The sequence below is a fragment of the Schistocerca serialis genome, unplaced genomic scaffold (genome assembly GCF_023864345.2).
Source record: "Schistocerca serialis cubense isolate TAMUIC-IGC-003099 unplaced genomic scaffold, iqSchSeri2.2 HiC_scaffold_849, whole genome shotgun sequence".
NCBI classification, from domain to species: domain Eukaryota; kingdom Metazoa; phylum Arthropoda; class Insecta; order Orthoptera; family Acrididae; genus Schistocerca; species Schistocerca serialis.
The window spans coordinates 12,345,269-12,366,918 of NW_026048462.1; the positions used below are offsets into that span (position 1 = coordinate 12,345,269).

Sequence of the window (21,650 nt, forward strand, 5' to 3'; positions counted from 1 at the left end):
TCCTCTGTACTCTCTACACGTGGGGCTTCCATGGCCGCATTCCGTGTCACCTTCGGGAATTTTTAAAAGACCCTATGTTCAAGGTACGCGTGGGTTCTGCCTTGTCAGAGACCTTTATCTAGGAAAACGATGTGCCTCAAGGTTCTGTCTTGAGCCTCGTCCTCTTTGCTGTCGCCATTAAGCCTACAATGGCCTGCCGCCCAGCAGGCATCTGTGGCTCCATTTTCGTTGTCGATTTTGCCATCTACTGCAGTTCCCCAAGGACTTGTCTCATTGCGCGGCATTTTCAGCGATGTCTCTATCGTCTTCACTCATAGAGCATCAACAATGGCTTTGGTTTTTCAACGAAAAAAACCTTTTCTATGAATTTCTGGTGGCGGAATTGGTTTCTTCCACCGCCTTTACATCTTGGGATTGTTGCTCTTCCGTTCCTCGAAACTACGAAATTCCTGGGGCTAATGCTCTATAGGAAGCTTTCTTTGTCCTCCCACGTGTCTTACCTGGCAGCCCGCTGTTCGCGGACTTACAGTGCCCTATGTGTCCGCAGTAGTACGTCCTGGGTAACGGATGGAACCACCCCCCTTCACTTCTACTAGTCCCTTGTCTGTTCTAAACTAGACTATGCATGTTTCGTTTATGCATCTGCACGTCCGTTCTCCTTATGCTGTCTTAATACTATCCACCATCGTGTCATCCATTTGCAACTGGATCCTTTTACACTAGCCCAGTTGAGTGTCTGTATGCAGAAGCTATTGAACTAGCGCTGCCTTACGGCCATGACTTTCTCCTCAGCAGATATGCATGCCGTTTGTCTCCCATGCGTGGCCACCCATCCTATTCCTCCTTTTTCGATGACTCGCTTCGATGAGTTCGCTTTCGGCTCTACCTTCGGCAGATTGACTTCAAGCTATCTGAAACTTTCCCGATGGTTGTGAACCCTTTACCACCTTGGCTTCGTGCAGCGGCCCGTATTCACTTTGGCCTTCATTTGCTTCCTAAGGACACTACTCCATTCTCGCTCTATCCCCGTCAGTTCCACGGCCTTCACACGGAACTTCAATCAGTGTACACAAAGGTACTATCGCGCTGTCGGACTGACCGTTGTGTCGGGTGTGCCTTTGTCATAGCCGCCGACGTTTATCGGTATCGGCCTCCAAAACACTGCCCAGTATTTACAGCAGAGCTCTGGACCCTGTATCAGGCCACCCCATACTTCCGAGGACACAGTGGCCTTTAAAGTCTGTGTGAGCTGTACACCATCCATCCTTTAGTCCAACGCGTCCAGGAACGCTGTCACTTGCTCACTCTTTATGGAGCCTCTGGGATGTTTCTGTGGGTTCCTGGTCACAACGGTCTGACAGGAAACGAGGCTGCTGATGGTGCTGTCGAGACTGCAGTCCGCGTACCTCAGACCGCTGGTTCTTCCATACCCTCCGATGGTGTGTTGCCGTCTGTCAGCAGGAGGTGTCACCTTGGCATCACTACTGGTCCTCCCTTCATCGGAGCTCTGGGTTATTAAGCCTCTCTCAGAGGCTTGGACGACCTCTTCTTCTCCCTCACCCCGTGAGGAGACCATTTTAACGAGATCTCTTATTGGGCACTGTATTTTCACCCATTGCCACTTTTTAAGTGGTGCTCCTCCACCACTTTGTGCCCAATCTTAGATGGAAAACACAAACGAGAACGCGAGTAAAAAAAAAAAAAAAAAAAAAAAAAAAAAAAAAAAAAAAAAAAAGCATTCCGTAAGGGAATGGCGGACCGTCAGAATTATAGGCTGTTTTAGGGATAAACGCGCGGGCTGTCGACCGCGATTTACTTTTTATCCGTTGTAGCAATATGGCGAAGGACATTTAATTTTTAGTTCTGGAACCCCGTATCTCTATGCCGTGTTTATAGCCCTTTTTCCACGTCCCTATTTTTAACTGTCTTCTCTTCCGTGTATTAGGATTAAGGAGTAGTCGTTTTTATGTCATCTCTTTGTCTTCGTGTTCGTGTTCTATTGTTTTGACAAGGGCGCGTATGACCCTAGCTGTTTTTGAGCCCTAAAACAATCCGACTGGCTGCTTTAGATTCATTACCTGTATTGCACGAAGCGCTCCACAAAAATTCTACATTCCCTGACCAAAAAGACGTGAAGCACCCAGAAAACACTGTCGGACGTCAATGTAGTTTCCTAAACGTACACAGCCGTTGGTGGGTATGTAAATGTGTAGAGTTGCAATAATGTACGACAGGCAGACGGTCTACCAGAGCGCATTAGTGCTCCTCGTGTTTACTGTTGTTACTCGTACTTCATGTAAAAAGCGTGAACAAGTGTCATATTTTCAGTGATCACTGTGGCGACCCGTATTCCTGTGTTGCAACGTTATAAATACCTGACAGTGTTTGAAATGGACCTGATTATGGTCTGTGTTTCACCATCTGGTCAAACAATGCAATATCCTGATTTTTGGGGCGTACGTAAGCGACAGTAGCCGATTCTGGACACCAGGGAATGAGAGCTCAGAAATACTCGTATATTACCTCTCGTGATGACATTTTTCAGCAGGACAATGTTTGTCAGCACATGGCACGAGTCTCCATGAACTGTATGTGTGATGTTGGGGTACTCCTGTGGCTAGCGAGGTCCAGAGATGTCTCTTCTATAAAACACGTTTCAGACAGCTCGGACGTCAATTCCCGTCCAATGCCAGTATCGGGCGTATCATAGACCAGTTGCAACAGTGGTGGGCCAGGCTGACTCAGAAGAGGATCAACGGCCTTATGACAACCTCCGCAGCCAAACTGTGCTCGCATCGAGATCAGCGGATCTGCACTGGTAAGTGGGTTCACACTGTTAAGTGCTTTGTAACTTTGAGCAGTTTTTGTAATTTCTGATACGAGGTCTGAATGGAAAATAATGCCTCCACTTTCGTTAATTGGATTTGGATGGAAATATTTTAATAAATCAAAAGCAGAAATAATCCCTACAATGTTATCTTTAATTACCAATATTCACTTTTCCACATAATCACCAGCCTACTGGATACATTTCTACCAACGAGGAACAAGTTTTCTGAAGCCGTCAGGGAAGAAGTCGACACTCTCTTTCCGCAACCACACTCTCTTAGTTCTCTCAAAGTCTTCATCAGAAACATAATGATGTCCCCGCAGATCGTCTTTCATTATTGGGAACAGATGGAAGTCCGACGGAGCTAAATCTGGACTGTATGGAGGATGCTGTACGGTGGTGAGATTCAGTCTCTGAAGTTCTGCTGTGGTGGCACATTAAGTGTGTGGTTTGGCACTGTCATGCAGCAGGAAAACATTTCCCTTTTCCCTTCGGACCCAACGACGCACAGTACTGACATCAACACAATCACCATAAACTGCATTCATTCTCTGATGGATCTCCTTTGTGGTGAGACCTTCTGCTGTCAATAATTCAATGACTGTACATTGCTTAAATCGCATTGACTGTAAAGTATGGAACCCTGCTCAGACGGTCACTGTGACAACACAACGGTTCAATGCTAAGGCTTCCCGCCAACTGGAGCTGTAGAGAAGAGGCTACGGAACAAACCAGTACCTGTGTCATACCAACGCTGCCGACTGTTTAAGAGTTATGAAGGAGGAGGCAGTACTTTTCAGTCAACCCTCGTATTACATACTTCCTCAGCCCACGAAATTACAGTCTTCCCCTTTGGCCGCTTCACTTCTGTGGTCGGGCAGCCTGTTTCATCATCGTGGCCCTCTAATGATCACTTCAAAAACAAAATCTTGGTTCAATAGATATATCGCGTTTCACCTCTCCAGTAAAAGTATTCAAAAACCACTCTCCTTCCCGATTTCAGAAATTCTTATACAGAATTTCATTTCAATATGAACAACATCTGACAGTCGCATCAGTTACCCAATAATGATTAGTTCAAACGCCTTATCGTAGTCCAAAAACAGTGGCTTCAAAATATATCGGCAGCCAACAGGTATCAGAAAGCGCAACAAGGCAAAATTTTGGTTCAGAGGGAACCTACGAAGATGATGAAAAAGAACTTGGTACTGAAGTCCAGCCTTTCATACTGTGTAGTATTTTGTTCTCTGCAGAAACTTAGATTAGAATCAAGAGTACCTGTGACGCAATTTTGCTGTATGTCGTTACTTCCATATTACATCTGATGCCCTCCAGCTGCATATATTTACGATTACAGTAAGTTGTAACATACAATAACAGTGTTACCATTTTGTGCCGCTTCCCCACTGCAATGATAACGAAGTTAACCAGGATAATTTTCTGTTTCTTTTTATTAATTTAGCCTTTGAAATTTTCAAAACAGCTTTATTACATTTTTTTACTTTGGAAGTGGAGCTAGCTTTGAACCAAACCAAAGTAAAATAACGAAAAACTGTATCGACAGTACCAGCTTCCTTTATTTTGGAATGCAGGGTCCGAATATCCTTGGACTAAGCAGCATTACATTACTCAACAGAATTCGTGGATTACGATGTCATTATTTCCTAGTAATGGCCAATACTCAGACGAGGATATTCTGCAATTTCTCTGAACCCGATAGCAGTGTACGTGCTAAATAAACCTAGACTTTAATACTAATGCCACGAGAAGCGTTCAGAGAGATGGCGAACATTGTTTGTTACAGTTTTGATTAGGAAGACAAAAAGATAACAGAGCAGTATCGATTTTCATACGTGCCTATGCATAAGCTAGATGCTTATGACCATCTCAGCTAATTCTTCTTAGGCTGCTCTGCAGCAGCTACTTGCGTGACACAGAGGAAAGATAACTTCAAAATATGAGCCGCGAAAAATTCAACTTCCTTGCCCACCTGTCAGCAGACTTTCCTTTTCTCCCCCTGGAGATTTATCCACTGCGGCGGAAACAGGGAAACAGCCGGTATTTTCCGGCCAGTCTCGCCAGAAGGCGCTCTCTCCCGTGAGTTATGGTTGTGGTGCAGGGGAATGACGAGGGGGGGGGGGGGGTGGCGGCTTGCTGCGGTCGCCTGCCTACGGTGGCAGCTGATTGTTCGTATGTTAGTTCCCTTACATCACAGTATTTGTAGAGCACAGATGACGGTACTACTGTTGTAGCCACATATTCCCACAAAGTGGAAATCGTAGCCATCGTGATTTCAATGCAAGTATCACGAGGCGCCCATGAGATGCCAGGAAGAAGTCGGGCCTCCCGTAGACCTGATGAGCCACCACCGCGCCTCTAACCTAAAATAGTGTCGCCAGACGCCGGGTGGTTGGATCCCGCCCACTTGTAAGAATTTCCTTTAGAAGTAACGTCGTCGTGCTGCCTACTCGCAGACTCGCAGTGACACAGCTCGTGTCAACCTTCGGGGAGGGAGTCTTCCGTCTCCTGTGAACTGTGCCTAAGCGTGAGGCCCACGAGAAAGACAGCCCGTGGCGCGCACAGCACAGCACGTGACACTGCAGGTCTTATGAGAGCCAGCAGCTGTCCCGGGTGGGGAGAGAGTAACTATTTCAGACGAGCTTAATAATTCTTGACAGCCTGTTTCAATTCATGTAAGCTCTCTTTAGCACACGACGAAATCAAGACCTTTAGTGGCTATCGTTTCAGTTAGATATTTGTTTCCCGTGAGCGTTGCAAGGAGCCGAGCGTTCGCGACTTATGGCGGGCCAGCCGACTAGCGTGACGTCAAAAGTTCGTTGCAGGCCCCGTACAACTAGTTGGTCCGAATCTTGAACTATCAGAACTGTGTCAACAAGTGTAAGAGAACTTATGTTCACTATTGACTGTTCATACCGGCCATACTATGGCTTCACTACATTTATAACTTGCCACTCAGTAATCGTGGGTCATTTCGTGTGTTCTGAACGCAGGTCCACGTGCGTAACTTTATGGCTGCAGCTGAGCCTGGCAAACAAGGAGAGGGCAGTTGTAATTAATAAAGTATTACTCACGCAGAATGTTCTAATCATCTGAATTATTACTAGCCACCTCAGTTTCCTAGAAGTCAGTTTACCAAGGGTTACTTTCGTTTTGTCTCTCGTGAAAATGCAGGTTTGTAAATATGAGTAAATGAAGAATAAATGAGTAGTAGTTCAATGTCTCTATTGATTTTATCGTCAGATAGATACACAACTAATACACGACACTAATACTTGCTATATCGACCGTGAAAGAAAGGAAGAAACATACATTAACATCCATTTTATCTGGCCAATGTGATGACAAAAATGATTAAATTATAAATCACCGACCAAACTGAGTGATTTCTTGGAGTATTGCACTTTAAAATACGACGTAGATACCGGCCAATACACATCTATAATCTCTTACCCCTGTGGCAGCCACATGTAGTAAGTGTTGCTTCAATCAGTGGAGAATGGCAAAACAGAGACACGCCAACGACTGAGGCGTAGCGAAGTAAGTGCGGCACACACAGCCTTGCTGACAGCAGCAGTCTACCAACAAGCTGACACAAGGACGCACACATACCGAGCGCCGAGTGAAGCCTGGAGAGTACTGAGTAAGGAGAAGTGAGGCCAGCACGCTAAGTTACGCTGCAATATACTGCGGGAGTAATAACAATAAGCTACCACCAATGGTAAAAAGCGTCCTCCTGCCGCATATAAATAGTGGAGCGCAGCCAGCAACAGACAGAAGCAATTAGGAAGCTGTTCGGATCTGAGGACGGACGTGGCCCGTGTCCGAATGTTCAATCTTCGTAGGTGACGATTCCAGAAGTCTGTTCCAGCTCGCAGGAGTCATCCGTTCGCCGCCAGGTGTCATCTTCAGCTCTGGGGATCGGCCCGAGTTCGGTCGGCACCATGGCTGACTAACTACAGTGAGAACTTCTAGCAGGACCGGCCGCAGCGGTCACAGGCGCCGCCGGGGACTGACGCCCGGACTTCACGGCAAGCTGGCCCCACGGCGCGTGCTCCGTCAATGACGGAACCTCGTGAACATCGCCACTGACGGCTTTCCAGCCGCCGGTGCAGCACGCGTCGGCCGCTGATCTCACAGCGACGAGTTCATCTCAACCACAGGGCATCCTGGCTTCAGCGGAGCACTGGTGGCGCGCGTCGCGCGCGTTGTCGGAGAATCTACACAGCAGCAGCCAGGCGGAGGGATCCGCTGGGCTGGGCAGCGACGACTAGGGAGATATTGTAAAGAAAGTTCAATAAATAATTGTAAAACTACACGCCGTCTCAGTCTTTGGAACAGCCACTCTGTCTGCTGCTAACAAGTACTGCAGAAGCCGAAACACCCCCAAAGAGACAAGTCTGATTTCTGATTGGATCTCACAAAGAAGTGACCCGACAAGGACGTGGCCCGCGGAGGACGTGGCCCGCGGAGGACGTGGCCCGCGGAGGACGTGGCCCGCGGAGGACGTGGCCCGCGGAGGACGTGGCCCGCGGAGGACGTGGCCCGCGGAGGACGTGGCCCGCGGAGGACGTGGCCCGCGGAGGACGTGGCCCGCGGAGGACGTGGCCCGCGGAGGACGTGGCCCGCGGAGGACGTGGCCCGCGGAGGACGTGGCCCGCGGAGGACGTGGCCCGCGGAGGACGTGGCCCGCGGAGGACGTGGCCCGCGGAGGACGTGGCCCGCGGAGGACGTGGCCCGCGGAGGACGTGGCCCGCGGGGGACGTGGCCCGCGGGGGACGTGGCCCGCGGGGGACGTGGCCCGCGAGGGACGTGGCCCGCGAGGGACGTGGCCCGCGAGGGACGTGGCCCGCGAGGGACGTGGCCCGCGAGGGACGTGGCCCGCGAGGGACGTGGCCCGCGAGGGACGTGGCCCGCGAGGGACGTGGCCCGCGAGGGACGTGGCCCGCGAGGGACGTGGCCCGCGAGGGACGTGGCCCGCGAGGGACGTGGCCCGCGAGGGACGTGGCCCGCGAGGGACGTGGCCCGCGAGGGACGTGGCCCGCGAGGGACGTGGCCCGCGAGGGACGTGGCCCGCGAGGGACGTGGCCCGCGAGGGACGTGGCCCGCGAGGGACGTGGCCCGCGAGGGACGTGGCCCGCGAGGGACGTGGCCCGCGAGGGACGTGGCCCGCGAGGGACGTGGCCCGCGAGGGACGTGGCCCGCGAGGGACGTGGCCCGCGAGGGACGTGGCCCGCGAGGGACGTGGCCCGCGAGGGACGTGGCCCGCGAGGGACGTGGCCCGCGAGGGACGTGGCCCGCGAGGGACGTGGCCCGCGAGGGACGTGGCCCGCGAGGGACGTGGCCCGCGAGGGACGTGGCCCGCGAGGGACGTGGCCCGCGAGGGACGTGGCCCGCGAGGGACGTGGCCCGCGAGGGACGTGGCCCGCGAGGGACGTGGCCCGCGAGGGACGTGGCCCGCGAGGGACGTGGCCCGAGAGGGACGTGGCCCGAGAGGGACGTGGCCCGAGAGGGACGTGGCCCGAGAGGGACGTGGCCCGAGAGGGACGTGGCCCGAGAGGGACGTGGCCCGAGAGGGACGTGGCCCGAGAGGGACGTGGCCCGAGAGGGACGTGGCCCGAGAGGGACGTGGCCCGAGAGGGACGTGGCCCGAGAGGGACGTGGCCCGAGAGGGACGTGGCCCGAGAGGGACGTGGCCCGAGAGGGACGTGGCCCGAGAGGGACGTGGCCCGAGAGGGACGTGGCCCGAGAGGGACGTGGCCCGAGAGGGACGTGGCCCGAGAGGGACGTGGCCCGAGAGGGACGTGGCCCGAGAGGGACGTGGCCCGAGAGGGACGTGGCCCGAGAGGGACGTGGCCCCCGAGAGGGACGTGGCCCCCGAGAGGGACGTGGCCCCCGAGAGGGACGTGGCCCCCGAGAGGGACGTGGCCCCCGAGAGGGACGTCGCCCCCGAGAGGGACGTCGCCCCCGAGAGGGACGTCGCCCCCGAGAGGGACGTGGCCCCCGAGAGGGACGTGGCCCCCGAGAGGGACGTGGCCCCCGAGAGGGACGTGGCCCCCGAGAGGGACGTGGCCCGAGAGGGACGTGGCCCGAGAGGGACGTGGCCCGAGAGGGACGTGGCCCGAGAGGGACGTGGCCCGAGAGGGACGTGGCCCGAGAGGGACGTGGCCCGAGAGGGACGTGGCCCGAGAGGGACGTGGCCCGAGAGGGACGTGGCCCGAGAGGGACGTGGCCCGAGAGGGACGTGGCCCGAGAGGGACGTGGCCCGAGAGGGACGTGGCCCGAGAGGGACGTGGCCCGAGAGGGACGTGGCCCGAGAGGGACGTGGCCCGAGAGGGACGTGGCCCGAGAGGGACGTGGCCCGAGAGGGACGTGGCCCGAGAGGGACGTGGCCCGAGAGGGACGTGGCCCGAGAGGGACGTGGCCCGAGAGGGACGTGGCCCGAGAGGGACGTGGCCCGAGAGGGACGTGGCCCGAGAGGGACGTGGCCCGAGAGGGACGTGGCCCGAGAGGGACGTGGCCCGAGAGGGACGTGGCCCGAGAGGGACGTGGCCCGAGAGGGACGTGGCCCGAGAGGGACGTGGCCCGAGAGGGACGTGGCCCGAGAGGGACGTGGCCCGAGAGGGACGTGGCCCGAGAGGGACGTGGCCCGAGAGGGACGTGGCCCGAGAGGGACGTGGCCCGAGAGGGACGTGGCCCGAGAGGGACGTGGCCCGAGAGGGACGTGGCCCGAGAGGGACGTGGCCCGAGAGGGACGTGGCCCGAGAGGGACGTGGCCCGAGAGGGACGTGGCCCGAGAGGGACGTGGCCCGAGAGGGACGTGGCCCGAGAGGGACGTGGCCCGAGAGGGACGTGGCCCGAGAGGGACGTGGCCCGAGAGGGACGTGGCCCGAGAGGGACGTGGCCCGAGAGGGACGTGGCCCGAGAGGGACGTGGCCCGAGAGGGACGTGGCCCGAGAGGGACGTGGCCCGAGAGGGACGTGGCCCGAGAGGGACGTGGCCCGAGAGGGACGTGGCCCGAGAGGGACGTGGCCCGAGAGGGACGTGGCCCGAGAGGGACGTGGCCCGAGAGGGACGTGGCCCGAGAGGGACGTGGCCCGAGAGGGACGCGGCCCGAGAGGGACGCGGCCCGAGAGGGACGCGGCCCGAGAGGGACGCGGCCCGAGAGGGACGCGGCCCGAGAGGGTCGCGGCCCGAGAGGGACGCGGCCCGAGAGGGTCGCGGCCCGAGAGGGTCGCGGCCCGAGAGGGTCGCGGCCCGAGAGGGTCGCGGCCCGAGAGGGACGCGGCCCGAGAGGGACGCGGCCCGAGAGGGACGCGGCCCGAGAGGGACGCGGCCCGAGAGGGTCGCGGCCCGAGAGGGTCGCGGCCCGAGAGGGTCGCGGCCCGAGAGGGTCGCGGCCCGAGAGGGACGCGGCCCGAGAGGGACGCGGCCCGAGAGGGACGCGGCCCGAGAGGGACGCGGCCCGAGAGGGACGCGGCCCGAGAGGGACGCGGCCCGAGAGGGACGCGGCCCGAGAGGGACGCGGCCCGAGAGGGACGCGGCCCGAGAGGGACGCGGCCCGAGAGGGACGCGGCCCGAGAGGGACGCGGCCCGAGAGGGACGCGGCCCGAGAGGGACGCGGCCCGAGAGGGACGCGGCCCGAGAGGGACGCGGCCCGAGAGGGACGCGGCCCGAGAGGGACGCGGCCCGAGAGGGACGCGGCCCGAGAGGGACGCGGCCCGAGAGGGACGCGGCCCGAGAGGGACGCGGCCCGAGAAGGACGCGGCCCGAGAAGGACGCGGCCCGAGAAGGACGCGGCCCGAGAAGGACGCGGCCCGAGAAGGACGCGGCCCGAGAAGGACGCGGCCCGAGAAGGACGCGGCCCGAGAAGGACGGGGCCCGAGTAGGACGGGGCCCGAGTAGGACGGGGCCCGAGTAGGACGGGGCCCGAGTAGGACGGGGCCCGAGTAGGACGCGGCCCGAGTAGGACGCGGCCCGAGTAGGACGCGGCCCGAGTAGGACGCGGCCCGAGTAGGACGCGGCCCGAGTAGGACGCGGCCCGAGTAGGACGCGGCCCGAGTAGGACGCGGCCCGAGTAGGACGCGGCCCGAGTAGGACGCGGCCCGAGTAGGACGCGGCCCGAGTAGGACGCGGCCCGAGTAGGACGCGGCCCGAGTAGGACGCGGCCCGAGTAGGACGCGGCCCGAGAAGGACGCGGCCCGAGTAGGACGCGGCCCGAGTAGGACGCGGCCCGAGAAGGACGCGGCCCGAGAAGGACGCGGCCCGAGAAGGACGCGGCCCGAGAAGGACGCGGCCCGAGAAGGACGCGGCCCGAGAAGGACGCGGCCCGAGAAGGACGCGGCCCGAGAAGGACGCGGCCCGAGAAGGACGCGGCCCGAGAAGGACGCGGCCCGAGAAGGACGCGGCCCGAGAAGGACGCGGCCCGAGAAGGACGCGGCCCGAGAAGGACGCGGCCCGAGAAGGACGCGGCCCGAGAAGGACGCGGCCCGAGAAGGACGCGGCCCGAGAAGGACGCGGCCCGAGAAGGACGGGGCCCGAGAAGGACGGGGCCCGAGAAGGACGGGGCCCGAGAAGGACGGGGCCCGAGAAGGACGGGGCCCGAGAAGGACGCGGCCCGAGAAGGACGCGGCCCGAGAAGGACGCGGCCCGAGATGGACGCGGCCCGAGAAGGACGCGGCCCGAGAAGGACGCGGCCCGAGAAGGACGCGGCCCGAGAAGGACGCGGCCCGAGAAGGACGCGGCCCGAGAAGGACGCGGCCCGAGAAGGAAGTGACCCGAGTAGGAAGTGACCCGAGAAGGAAGTGACACGAGAAGGAAGTGACACGAGAAGGAAGTGATACAAGAAAGAAGGATGATAAATATTCAAATACCGTGTGCATAAAGTCTTTGGATTATTACTGTAAATATGGCAGAGATTACTACTGTGACAACGTTTCGAGATTTAACTCGAGCGATATTACACAGTTTCGATTGAAAGGATGCTCATCAGGCAACATACAATTGTTATAGCTGCCTGTATAGTACCACACATACAGCTTCCTCAACAACAAAAATGATTTATAAAAATTCACTTGTCACTATCATCAAGGGGAAAATGCATTCAAACAAGTGAGTTGTCTTAGTACATGCCCATTTCTAATGCTCCCCTCTGGTGTGCAGAGAGCATTCCACATTTTATCCTTTTTTATTATTCACGTCGCCGTAAGACTCGTACCATACAGGCTGGTTTAACAATTTTCTGTTATTTGATGACGATATTTATATACTAATCTCTAGCACACCGACCTACGAGCGTCCGCCTACATCGATGATCATGGAGGGTCATCTTCCATGTTTAGTATTAAGTATTTCGGTGTAAACATTACATTTAAACAAACTTGATGTTATATTACCTTTTAAGGAACATACTACTTTGCAGTGTGACAATGATGTGTGTGAAAAGGCACATGTTCGAAACAAATATCATAGAAAATTGTTCTGTATGGCAATATTTAATTGAAGTTTTCTAATGTATGATTCCATCTGGTAAATTTGTGAACTAGTAAATTGTAATGTGATTTTGGCTATGAATGTGGCTGGAACTAGGTCATTGTGAAGGTCAGATAAAGATACGCCGAAGCATTCTGCACGGGTTTTCACCTGCAGTTTCCCTTGGGTTTCGTCGAATGGAGAAGCGAGTTAATGATCAATGGTAATATTATCTTTTAATCTGGATTATCCAGAGGAAACAGTTGTAACTGTAGTGCCCGGATCTCTTTGGTACTGTGTTTCCTCAGTAGTAACAAGTGGCCTTCAGCCCTGAGTAAACACTCAAATGATGAATGGATGTACCTGCCAACTGTTGTGTGTAACCTAAGTTCAGTGGAAAGTTTGAAGCTGGTTGTGTCACTTAACATGTTTTAAACTTTCTAAGGGGCGTTGTGGCGTCACCTGGAAGCCTATCTAATGTATGACGCGATTTATTCAACTGATATGAATGAAACGTAAAAAGAGAAAATATGCTTGTAATATTAAAATCATTTTGTCGAGTGTGATAATATTCTGTGACAAAGATTGCAATTAATTGAAAACATTTACGAAGATAAAGAATACTGCAGTTTAATACCTTCCATGAAAGCATGGAAGTTCATATGTAATACATATACACACAAGATCAATGTTGTTCACTACTGTTTGTTCTGTTTTTCACTTTCTCTCTATCTGTCTATCTCTCTCTCTCTCTCTCTCTCCCCCCTATGGATCGATGTATGTATAACTAGCTATCTGTATGAGCTTTAAGGTTACAATATATTGCTAATTGAAAGTCTCTTATGCTTCCTTTCAAACATACCTCTCCCTCCATGTGAAATTTATTTAAAGATAATACTATTATTGCTGTGAGTTGCGCATCTGGCTTCAACTGTTTCGGTGGAGCTGAGAGCGCCATTACGTGGACTAAAAAATATTTCACTGTTCGCGAGTTTCATTCGCAAAGGAAAATAATTGTAAGTGGTTTTATGTATTTTTATAGTCAGTTTTCAACATTAAAGTTAGTTAATATTTTTGATTACGAAACTTATTCAGAGATTTAACACTGCAAGGCTTAGGTGAGGCTTCAGCTCTGGTTTCAAATATTTTTAGGTAATTCAAAGGATTAAAAGTTAACTCAATTCTTAAAGAGATAAAGTTACAGGAACTATTTGCAATTATTTCAAAAAATACGCAGGTGTTTGTACCATTCTCTCTTTCTGTGTAACATTAGATTAATTTGGTGGGAAAAGAAATCGTTTCATTCTCTATATTATCGCTGGGTCAGTTGCAGGTTACGTTACATTTCATTCATTGAAAGCCTAACATTTCCATTAATAATAAATAAGTTTTTTCCTTTGTATTGAGATTAAGTCGCACTACCAATATTTAAAACGCATTCACTCGCGCTCAAAATATACGTGGCGTTCCAAAAACAATATTCAGAATTTGAATTGCTATGTCACGTTATCATCGCTGTACATTGCGACTGCTACATGCGGTTCGGAATACGAGAGCAGGCGACGGTCTGCACTGACTTACGCGGAATAGCTAAATTAATTCAACACCGCAACAATTACGCAGAAAAGATGTAATGGTACATTTCTTAACACGTGGCAGTACTGTCAAATAGTATCTTCGAGTTGGCGAAGGAGAAGACCTTTTGCCTCTGTTTGACTTCTTGGAGCTTTTCTGGTTGGGAGGAGAAGACTCAGATCCGAGTTGGCTGGAGGGACATAGGAAGTCTTCACGAGAGTGTTCCTTCTGTTGTGTTTGGCCTGCCAGTTGCCTAGCTGATGACTTCGCCCCATGAGGCCAAAGTTTGGTGGCTATTTGCACAGCTCGAGAAGGAGACAGGGACGCTACCATGATGCTGGGCGATTTCACAACTGTGGTGTTAAATTGTAGGTCGCATGTATGCATGGTCATGTCCTCTTGAGCGAGATGTGGCAAGAACAGTACTGTAAGTGCCAGATGGTAGAACGCAATGTTTACGAGTGCCTGACAACTTGCGAGCGACCAGGTGAGGGACGTTTTGCATTACTTGGATCTCCCAGACGGCCTGCTCATCGAGATACCTGGGACAATCACACAGGAGGAGGCAGTATCGTCGCCATTGCAGCTGATGAAGTGGGCAGAAGGAGAAGGCCAATTGCTCTTATGAGCATTGCTACCACAAGGCACACATTTGGCTGGGTGTCGACAGGACTGTCGAGTGTGGTTGTAACTATGACACTGGTAGCAGTGCACCGGATTCAGAATATACGGTCTGACTGATAACCTCATAACCTGCTTTGATCTTTGTTTCTCATTTTTGAGAGAGTCGTTCTTCTGTCATAGTGCGTATGGACACTAAGGAGGCTTCTACTTTTTTCATCACCCAATGGACTGCAATGTCATCCTGATCAGAGAGGTACGTTTGGATTTTTGCCTTGGTCAGACCATCGAAGAGCCTAATGCAAATAACACCATGGGAAGAATTCAGCGTTAGACGGGCCTCAACACGAACACTGTACCCATGGAGGAGCGAAGCTGCAAGCAGTTGTTGTGCTTGAGACTCAGAAGTAGTCTCCTAAAGCGAAGTTCCATTGCATAAAGGAGAGCAGGATTTCACAGGACCATCAATTGCGCCAACACATATTTGAATAATAAACGGATTTACCGTAGCAAAGGACTGACCGTCCTCAGTACGTCAAACCACGAGGAACCCTGGTGCAGTTGGGAGGGTCTTTGAATCGTTAGCCTCATCCTGTTTACATCTCATAGCCGTTGACTGTGAAGATGATTGAGTCATTGCGAGAAAATCTCCATGAGTGCCAGCACCTCTGATGGTGTGTTCCTTCCAGCTGGGGATCCCCTACAGTAGGAGGTGCAGCCGCCTTATGTTATCGTTCACACCTCAGGTCACACCTCCCAAACACCTGACAGGGAGACAGATAGACAACTTGGGAAGATAGCACCTCTAGCCTGGGAGGAGGGGGGCGGGTTGCTGGTGGCCCGTCCCAGGACATACGTGCGAACCTTTCCTGTCGACCTGGGGGCTGAGAATTATATATTACCCTGTCACCTATTACGCTTCAAACACGTGGTATGGCCATCAGGAGCGCATACGGAGGAAGAAGGAAAATAGGAACCCCTAACACCGCAGCGGAGGAAGGATAGGAGAAGGTGGAAAGAAAGAGATGAAAGGTAACACTGGTGGGACTATTTTAAATGATTGAGATTGTAGATAAAGGTCGGTGTACTATCATCATTTATTTTTCCAAGACAATTTATAAATTATAATAAACAAGTTATAGATTCAAATTTCTAAACAACTAACAGGTTATTTACTAATCCACTGGATGGATCCTGGGTGGCAGAGACAGGTGAACAGTGAGTCAGATACCCTGACCCTAAAAATGTCGATAACGCAAGCTGAATTGATCTGACGCTGAGCAGAATTTGATCAAATCTACTGGAGTTTCCCTACATTGGTGTAGCTGAGAGCAAGTGGCAATTGAGATCTGTACGCCCTGTCAGTGCCTGAGCGGCAGTACGTTACCCTGTTTGCTTCGTGCGACGATTTAACTTGCAGCTGGCGAGATGTGTGCGGCGGAGGTGAGACGTGGAGGCGGCTCCTGTGAATCGATAGTGGCCGCGAAAGAAATGTAAAAACCTCACGGTCTAGCGATCACGCAGACGGATCGCAATTTACTCTCAACCAGAGCCCTGAAATCACGGTAGGCTTACGTGGATGACACATCCGTTCGCTGGGCGTACCAAGAATCAATTTGGCTCACTTAAACGGCAGAGAGCACAAGGATACCAAACGTCAAGGCTGGTAAACCATAATCGAATAAGTGTGCCCTCAGCAAACGAGTAGGCCGAGACGTTTGAAGTTACCCTGTAGGTACAGTAAGAACTTCACCTGCGAGTAGTTTAGGCTGGGGAGCCTGTGGTGAAGTCAGTCTCAGGACAGGTCCCAAGTATCAACCACACATGCCAGAGTTTCGACAAGAAAGGTAAGGACCAGACCAAAGTCACGCACCCGAGTGCTTCTCACCTCTCTCAGAAGAGAAATTCCGATTTCCCCCAAAGTGCACGAGCGACACCGCCTTCACCCCATCTTGAGCCAATCACAGGGTTCTAGAGGCGCTAAATCTCTCCTTCCAAACGACAGCATAAACTCATGACGAACCAGGCAAGTAGAAGAAACCTGCATCTCTGGGAAAAAAAGAAACCGCCAATCATTGGCTTGTTTTAAGGTTTTGCAGAGGGGGGAGATTTTTTATCGGAAGTCGTATCTCTTCCCATTGCAACAAGTGAACAGAACAGATACAATATCAAAAATCTTTATCTAGATCGCCTGTGCCTTGGAACTTGTTAGTCCTAGCTGTGAGGTGTAATAAAGATTCTCCCAACGTTTCTCATATGCCAGATTTTTCTTATACAACCAAGGCGGCTGGGGGATGTGGTTCACTGGCCTATTTGCACTATCCACGAACACGAAATCAGGTGAATTATTATTACGCGTGGCTCTGCACACAATCCCCGGTATACAACTCCACTGTGTAGACGCATTCCTTCAGACCGTCGCCCCACCCTAGGGTTCCGCTGGCGCCGCAGCAGATAGGACTCCAGTATAACAATGTCTCGATGAGGGACTGACCTGTCTGCCCTGTATGTCTGTGGGTCTGCCCGGCAAGATTTACTAAGGGATGGGCTCGGCGCCAATTTCTTTCAACTCCCAACAAGCTACGAGCTAAAAACAATAAAAATATCTCATTCTTTTTGCGCCCTACCAGGCTCCATCAACATTTGCTCAGGTCGTTAACTTTCTAGAGTCTCGCTCAAGGTGCGTGAGATGAAAGATGTCATTACAACCTATTTTTCGCATACAGAAAATTATTAGAGAATTACTTTTCCTCTCTCAGAGAAAATGAATGGAAAACAGGGAGTGTTCTGATATTACCTAAAAATCAGAATAGATTTTCAAAATCAGAACAGATATGTTTCCCAGGGGAGGGGGGAAAAGAACAGCAAGAGGGTAGACATGCAACATGCAACATGGAAGGGAAAAAATGCTGCTAAGGCGCGCGCCCCCCCCCCCCCCCCCAAAAAAAAGCGGCGAGCCCCATGGTTGGCGAACAGTGCTGACTATCTCCCACGGAATCCACATATTCACGTTTCAGTAGTTTTACTGTCCATGGCCGGGCAGCCTTGGTCTGCCTGTCGGTGACAGTCAACTACGTTTTCAGTTAAACCATTACTGTGAATTTTATATTGCTGTCAGTTAGTACCAAAATTTTGTTAATGGGCGGTGGAAGGACTGCCTCTACGGCGCCGGTTGAACGGGCATCCCCACAAACTTCTTGGAAGACGGCGTGGTTTCAACTTAGCCATACTATTCCGCCAGCGGCGCTGGCGTCCTCGTGATATCAAGTGCTGCACGACCTGTTACCGACCAATGAGCGCCTGTTTCGTATGGGATCTGGTGTCAATACAGTCGTTGTCCCGCCATAGGCCCGTCACAACATAGAAACGCTAATTGTGTCTTCAGTATGCTTCGTAAGCATGACAGTTAAATCTAACTCGATCAGTAGAGAGTACCTTTTTGCCTGCTATCCTCTTGCGTTCAGGCTCCTCCCACTTCCCGACGACATAGATAAAATTAAATTGCATGGCTGTTGGGCTACTATGCTCATTACATTGTAGATGAAGGGAGCGATACAGACAACTCCCCTTCCGCCAGTATATAGCCAATGCACATTTGATGTGTGAGCGCCTGCAACAGTATCGCATTTTAGTCCCTAGTATGTTGAACCTCGTATTTCGTCGTCAAGGTACCGGCCGAGTTAAGCGCTCCTTGTGGCTTTCCTGTCACGGCACGTTTTTCAGGTATATTGTTTCGCGCCTACCGCACTTTCGTGGCACAGTATATCTTGTTTAACCCTTGAGCGGGCCCGCCGTTTTTCGTAACACAATCGGGCGGGCGGCGCACTTGGTAACATATGGAAACCTATTCTTTTTATGTGTACGAAGATAAGTCATCTGTGATCAAAATCATATTTTAATCTTAGTTTATTTCAACAAGGAGAAAATAAACTTACTTAATATGAGCGAAACTACTTTTTGCTAGAAGGCGCGAATCTCTTCTCGTGTGCAACTCGCGGCTGCCTTGGCCTGTTAGCCGTCTAGTCTGACGACAGCGGCGGTTTGATGCAGTTGTTTGGCCCTAAGCGATCTCGTGGCTGCCACTGTATTTCGATGGAACATTTTGTTCCAATTGACAAACATCACATGAATAAAAATTAAACTATAAAAATATAATTTCAATTTGACAAGAGCATTTTTGCTCAGATGTTTTTCACCTATGGTGTGATTACATGTAAGTACACTGTTTGTACATTTTATGGAAGTTATGCTGTTAAGTATATTTTGAGCCATGTCATATTTTCTAGGTAACCCTATGTAATTTTTATTCTGATGAAGACCTCCTTAGAGCTGTCGAAACCATGGTCAATTTGACAATAATTTTATGCAGCCGAGGTGGCTATACGTACATTCTGTAATTAAGTTAACGCACGGTTGCTGAAATTCACCCAATAAAAACTTTAAAAATTTCAGTTTAGAGAATCTGCATTCGAAGCAGTGCATGCGATCTCAGCTGCTACCATCGTCGGTCCGGCGTAGTTGTCACCAAAATATTATCAGATAGATTAGGACGCGAATAGAGAAACGTAGGAAGCGATTTATGCCTCGTTCAGTGATCGAATGGAATGGGAAAATTAATCGATAATATTTATACGATGTACACTCCGTTATGCATATGTCCGGAAACCAGAACCTGCCCGTATAACCATCTGGTGCCAGAGATTTGTGTGACATTATTCTGAATGTCTTATCCGAAAATTACTTTGAGTAGATAACTAGAGAACCAACAAGAGAAGGATACGTCTGCGACCTCCTACCTACAAACAGATCTAAACTTAGCTTCCTCTACGTTAACTGAGTCGATATCAGTGATGGTAACGATGGCATGACAACGTAATTTTGATACCCGTAACCTTAGTTATGAAAGGTAGGAAAACACTTTTGCTTAGCAGGAGTGACTGGATAAAACTGTAGACTACGTGGGTAACCAAAAACAGATATTTAGTAACGATGACGAAGATGTGGAGCACAAATGGAAAACATTTCAAACCATCGTTCAATACGCCTTAGACAAGCTGTTCTGAGCAAGGTCTCAAGTGATGGCAAAGACCAGCCGTCGTTTAATAGCCGTGTTTCAACACTCATGCCTAAACGAACATAGCTTCACCACAGATTCAAAAAAATGGTTCAAATGGCTCTGAGCACTATGGGACTTGACCTTAGGTTAGTTAGGTTTAAGTAGTCCTACGTTCTAGGGGACTGATGACCTCAGAAGTTATCACATCCATGCTCGAGGCAGGATTCCAACCTGCGACCGTAGCGGTCGCGCGGTTCCAGACTGTAGCGCCTAGAACCGCTCGGCCACTCAGACCGGCAATAAAAAGACCTCGTAGGGTTTTCAGTCTGATCGATCGACAAACTCACTCATTGTTACCTTCTGTTTTGGTGCCTGTATAATAAGGCCTAAATACCGAATTAGGTCTTCCGAAATTCTTTCACCGCGGAAAATTTTATTATGATCCCCCTTTCAGCCATCGGATCGGTTCTCAACGTCTGTCATTTCGACGTTCGAACAGAGTAGAAAAGCAACTGCAATCGCCTTGTAGCCGAAAGATACGAGGACCAGATGAGATACCTGTAAGAGCTACAGACACTATTCGAAAAAACTTGCCCCCTTCTAGCAGCAGTTTGTCGTAGTTTGCTGGAGCAAGGTGGGGTACTTAGATTTGATAGAACATAGATTACGTTCTCTTGACCAAAGCAATTTTCGTTTCGTTGAAGAACAATTGTTTTAGACGAAGTTTTCTTTCACATTAGTAAGGAGAATTTCTAGAGAACGGTTGTTTTCTTTTGTTGTACTGCTTCAGAAACTGTTTCTTTGAACAAATAAACTTGGAACACAAACAACCTACTAAGTTTAATTTCATCTACTTTTGATCTTTGGAAATTTTCCGAGCGAGGAATACGTCATATTCACACTGCACGAACCGGGGAGCATTAGAATGAGATATTCACTCTGCAGCGGAGTGTGGTCTGATATGAAACTTCCTGGCACATTAAAACTGTGTACCACACCGAGACTCGAACTCGGGAACATTGCGTATAGCGGGCAAGGGCTCAACCAACTGAGCTTCCCAAGCACGATCCACACCCGTCTTCACAGTTTCAATTATGCCGGTACCTCGTTTCCTACCTTCCAAACTTCAAAGGAGTTCTTCTGCTGTTCGCAGAATTGGAACTGTGAGGACGAGTCGTGAGTCGTGAGTCGTGCTTGGGTAGTTCACTGGTCATATTGTCAGTCCGAAGCTCATGGTCTGGTGTCAATCCCGTTTCGCGCGTCGGGCGACTAGGTTGTGCTATTAGTTACGCCTCTACCGCAGCGCTGCGTGTTTTCCTCGTGTCCGTTTAATGTCGTGTTGAAGTCCGTGCGCGTCGCATCGGTGGTTGTCATCTCGTGTTCGTGCGGACCTTCCTGTCGCGGCGTCGTCTCGCGCCGTGATGTCCACCATGGTTCCCACGAAAATTCCGCGTACAGGTACTGTCAGCTTCACCTTCGACAAATCCACGCGCCACGTCCAGCCCGGTTCTTTGGAGATACATGACTGGTTAGTCGATACAATTAAAGCCACTACTGATCAAGTGCACGCTGCATATTTTGACAGCGAATTATATGTGTTTTTTTATGAATTTTCTTGATCCGCACAACGTTGATACGATATTTTCTCGTCACGGTTCTCAGGTACCCTTTACGCACCGTGATGGTTCCACTAGTATGGTTCTCTTGGCAAATGCAGAAGTGATATATACGAACGTCCGGGTGTTTAACCTTCCGCTCGAGGTAGACGACTGTTTTCTGAGGCCCGTTTTGCTTCCTTATGGGGAAATGCGTCATTTTCGAAAGGAACTCTGGTCTGCTCAGCACTGCTTACAGGTTTATAGTGGTATTCGATCGGTGGAAATGGTGGTCAAAAAACATATTCCTTCTCATCTACGTTTATGTGGTTATATGGTCCGTAATACGTACAGTGGCCAAGAAGGAAGATATTGTAATCAAACCGGTCATTTCCGTACTAATTGCCCGCGGCGTGTGATGGTGTTAAAAGCTACATACGAAGAGCGTAAAAAATTGACTTTAGCTGATCTTCTCCCGCAGGGA

At 51.5% G+C, this 21,650-nt stretch overlaps 1 protein-coding gene across 1 annotated transcript in view; it reads left to right on the forward strand.

Annotated features, from left to right (window-relative positions):
- The window catches only part of LOC126452319 (collagen alpha-1(I) chain-like), a 77,774-nt gene extending 66,118 nt beyond the window's left edge, over positions 1–11,656 (forward strand). Inside the window, exons 4-5 of the mRNA XM_050091062.1 lie at positions 7,241–10,733; positions 11,026–11,656. Of these exons, the coding sequence (XP_049947019.1) occupies positions 7,241–10,733; positions 11,026–11,656 (4,124 nt within the window). The remainder of the gene's footprint in view (positions 1–7,240; positions 10,734–11,025) is intronic.
- Positions 11,657–21,650: the final 9,994 nt, after the last annotated feature.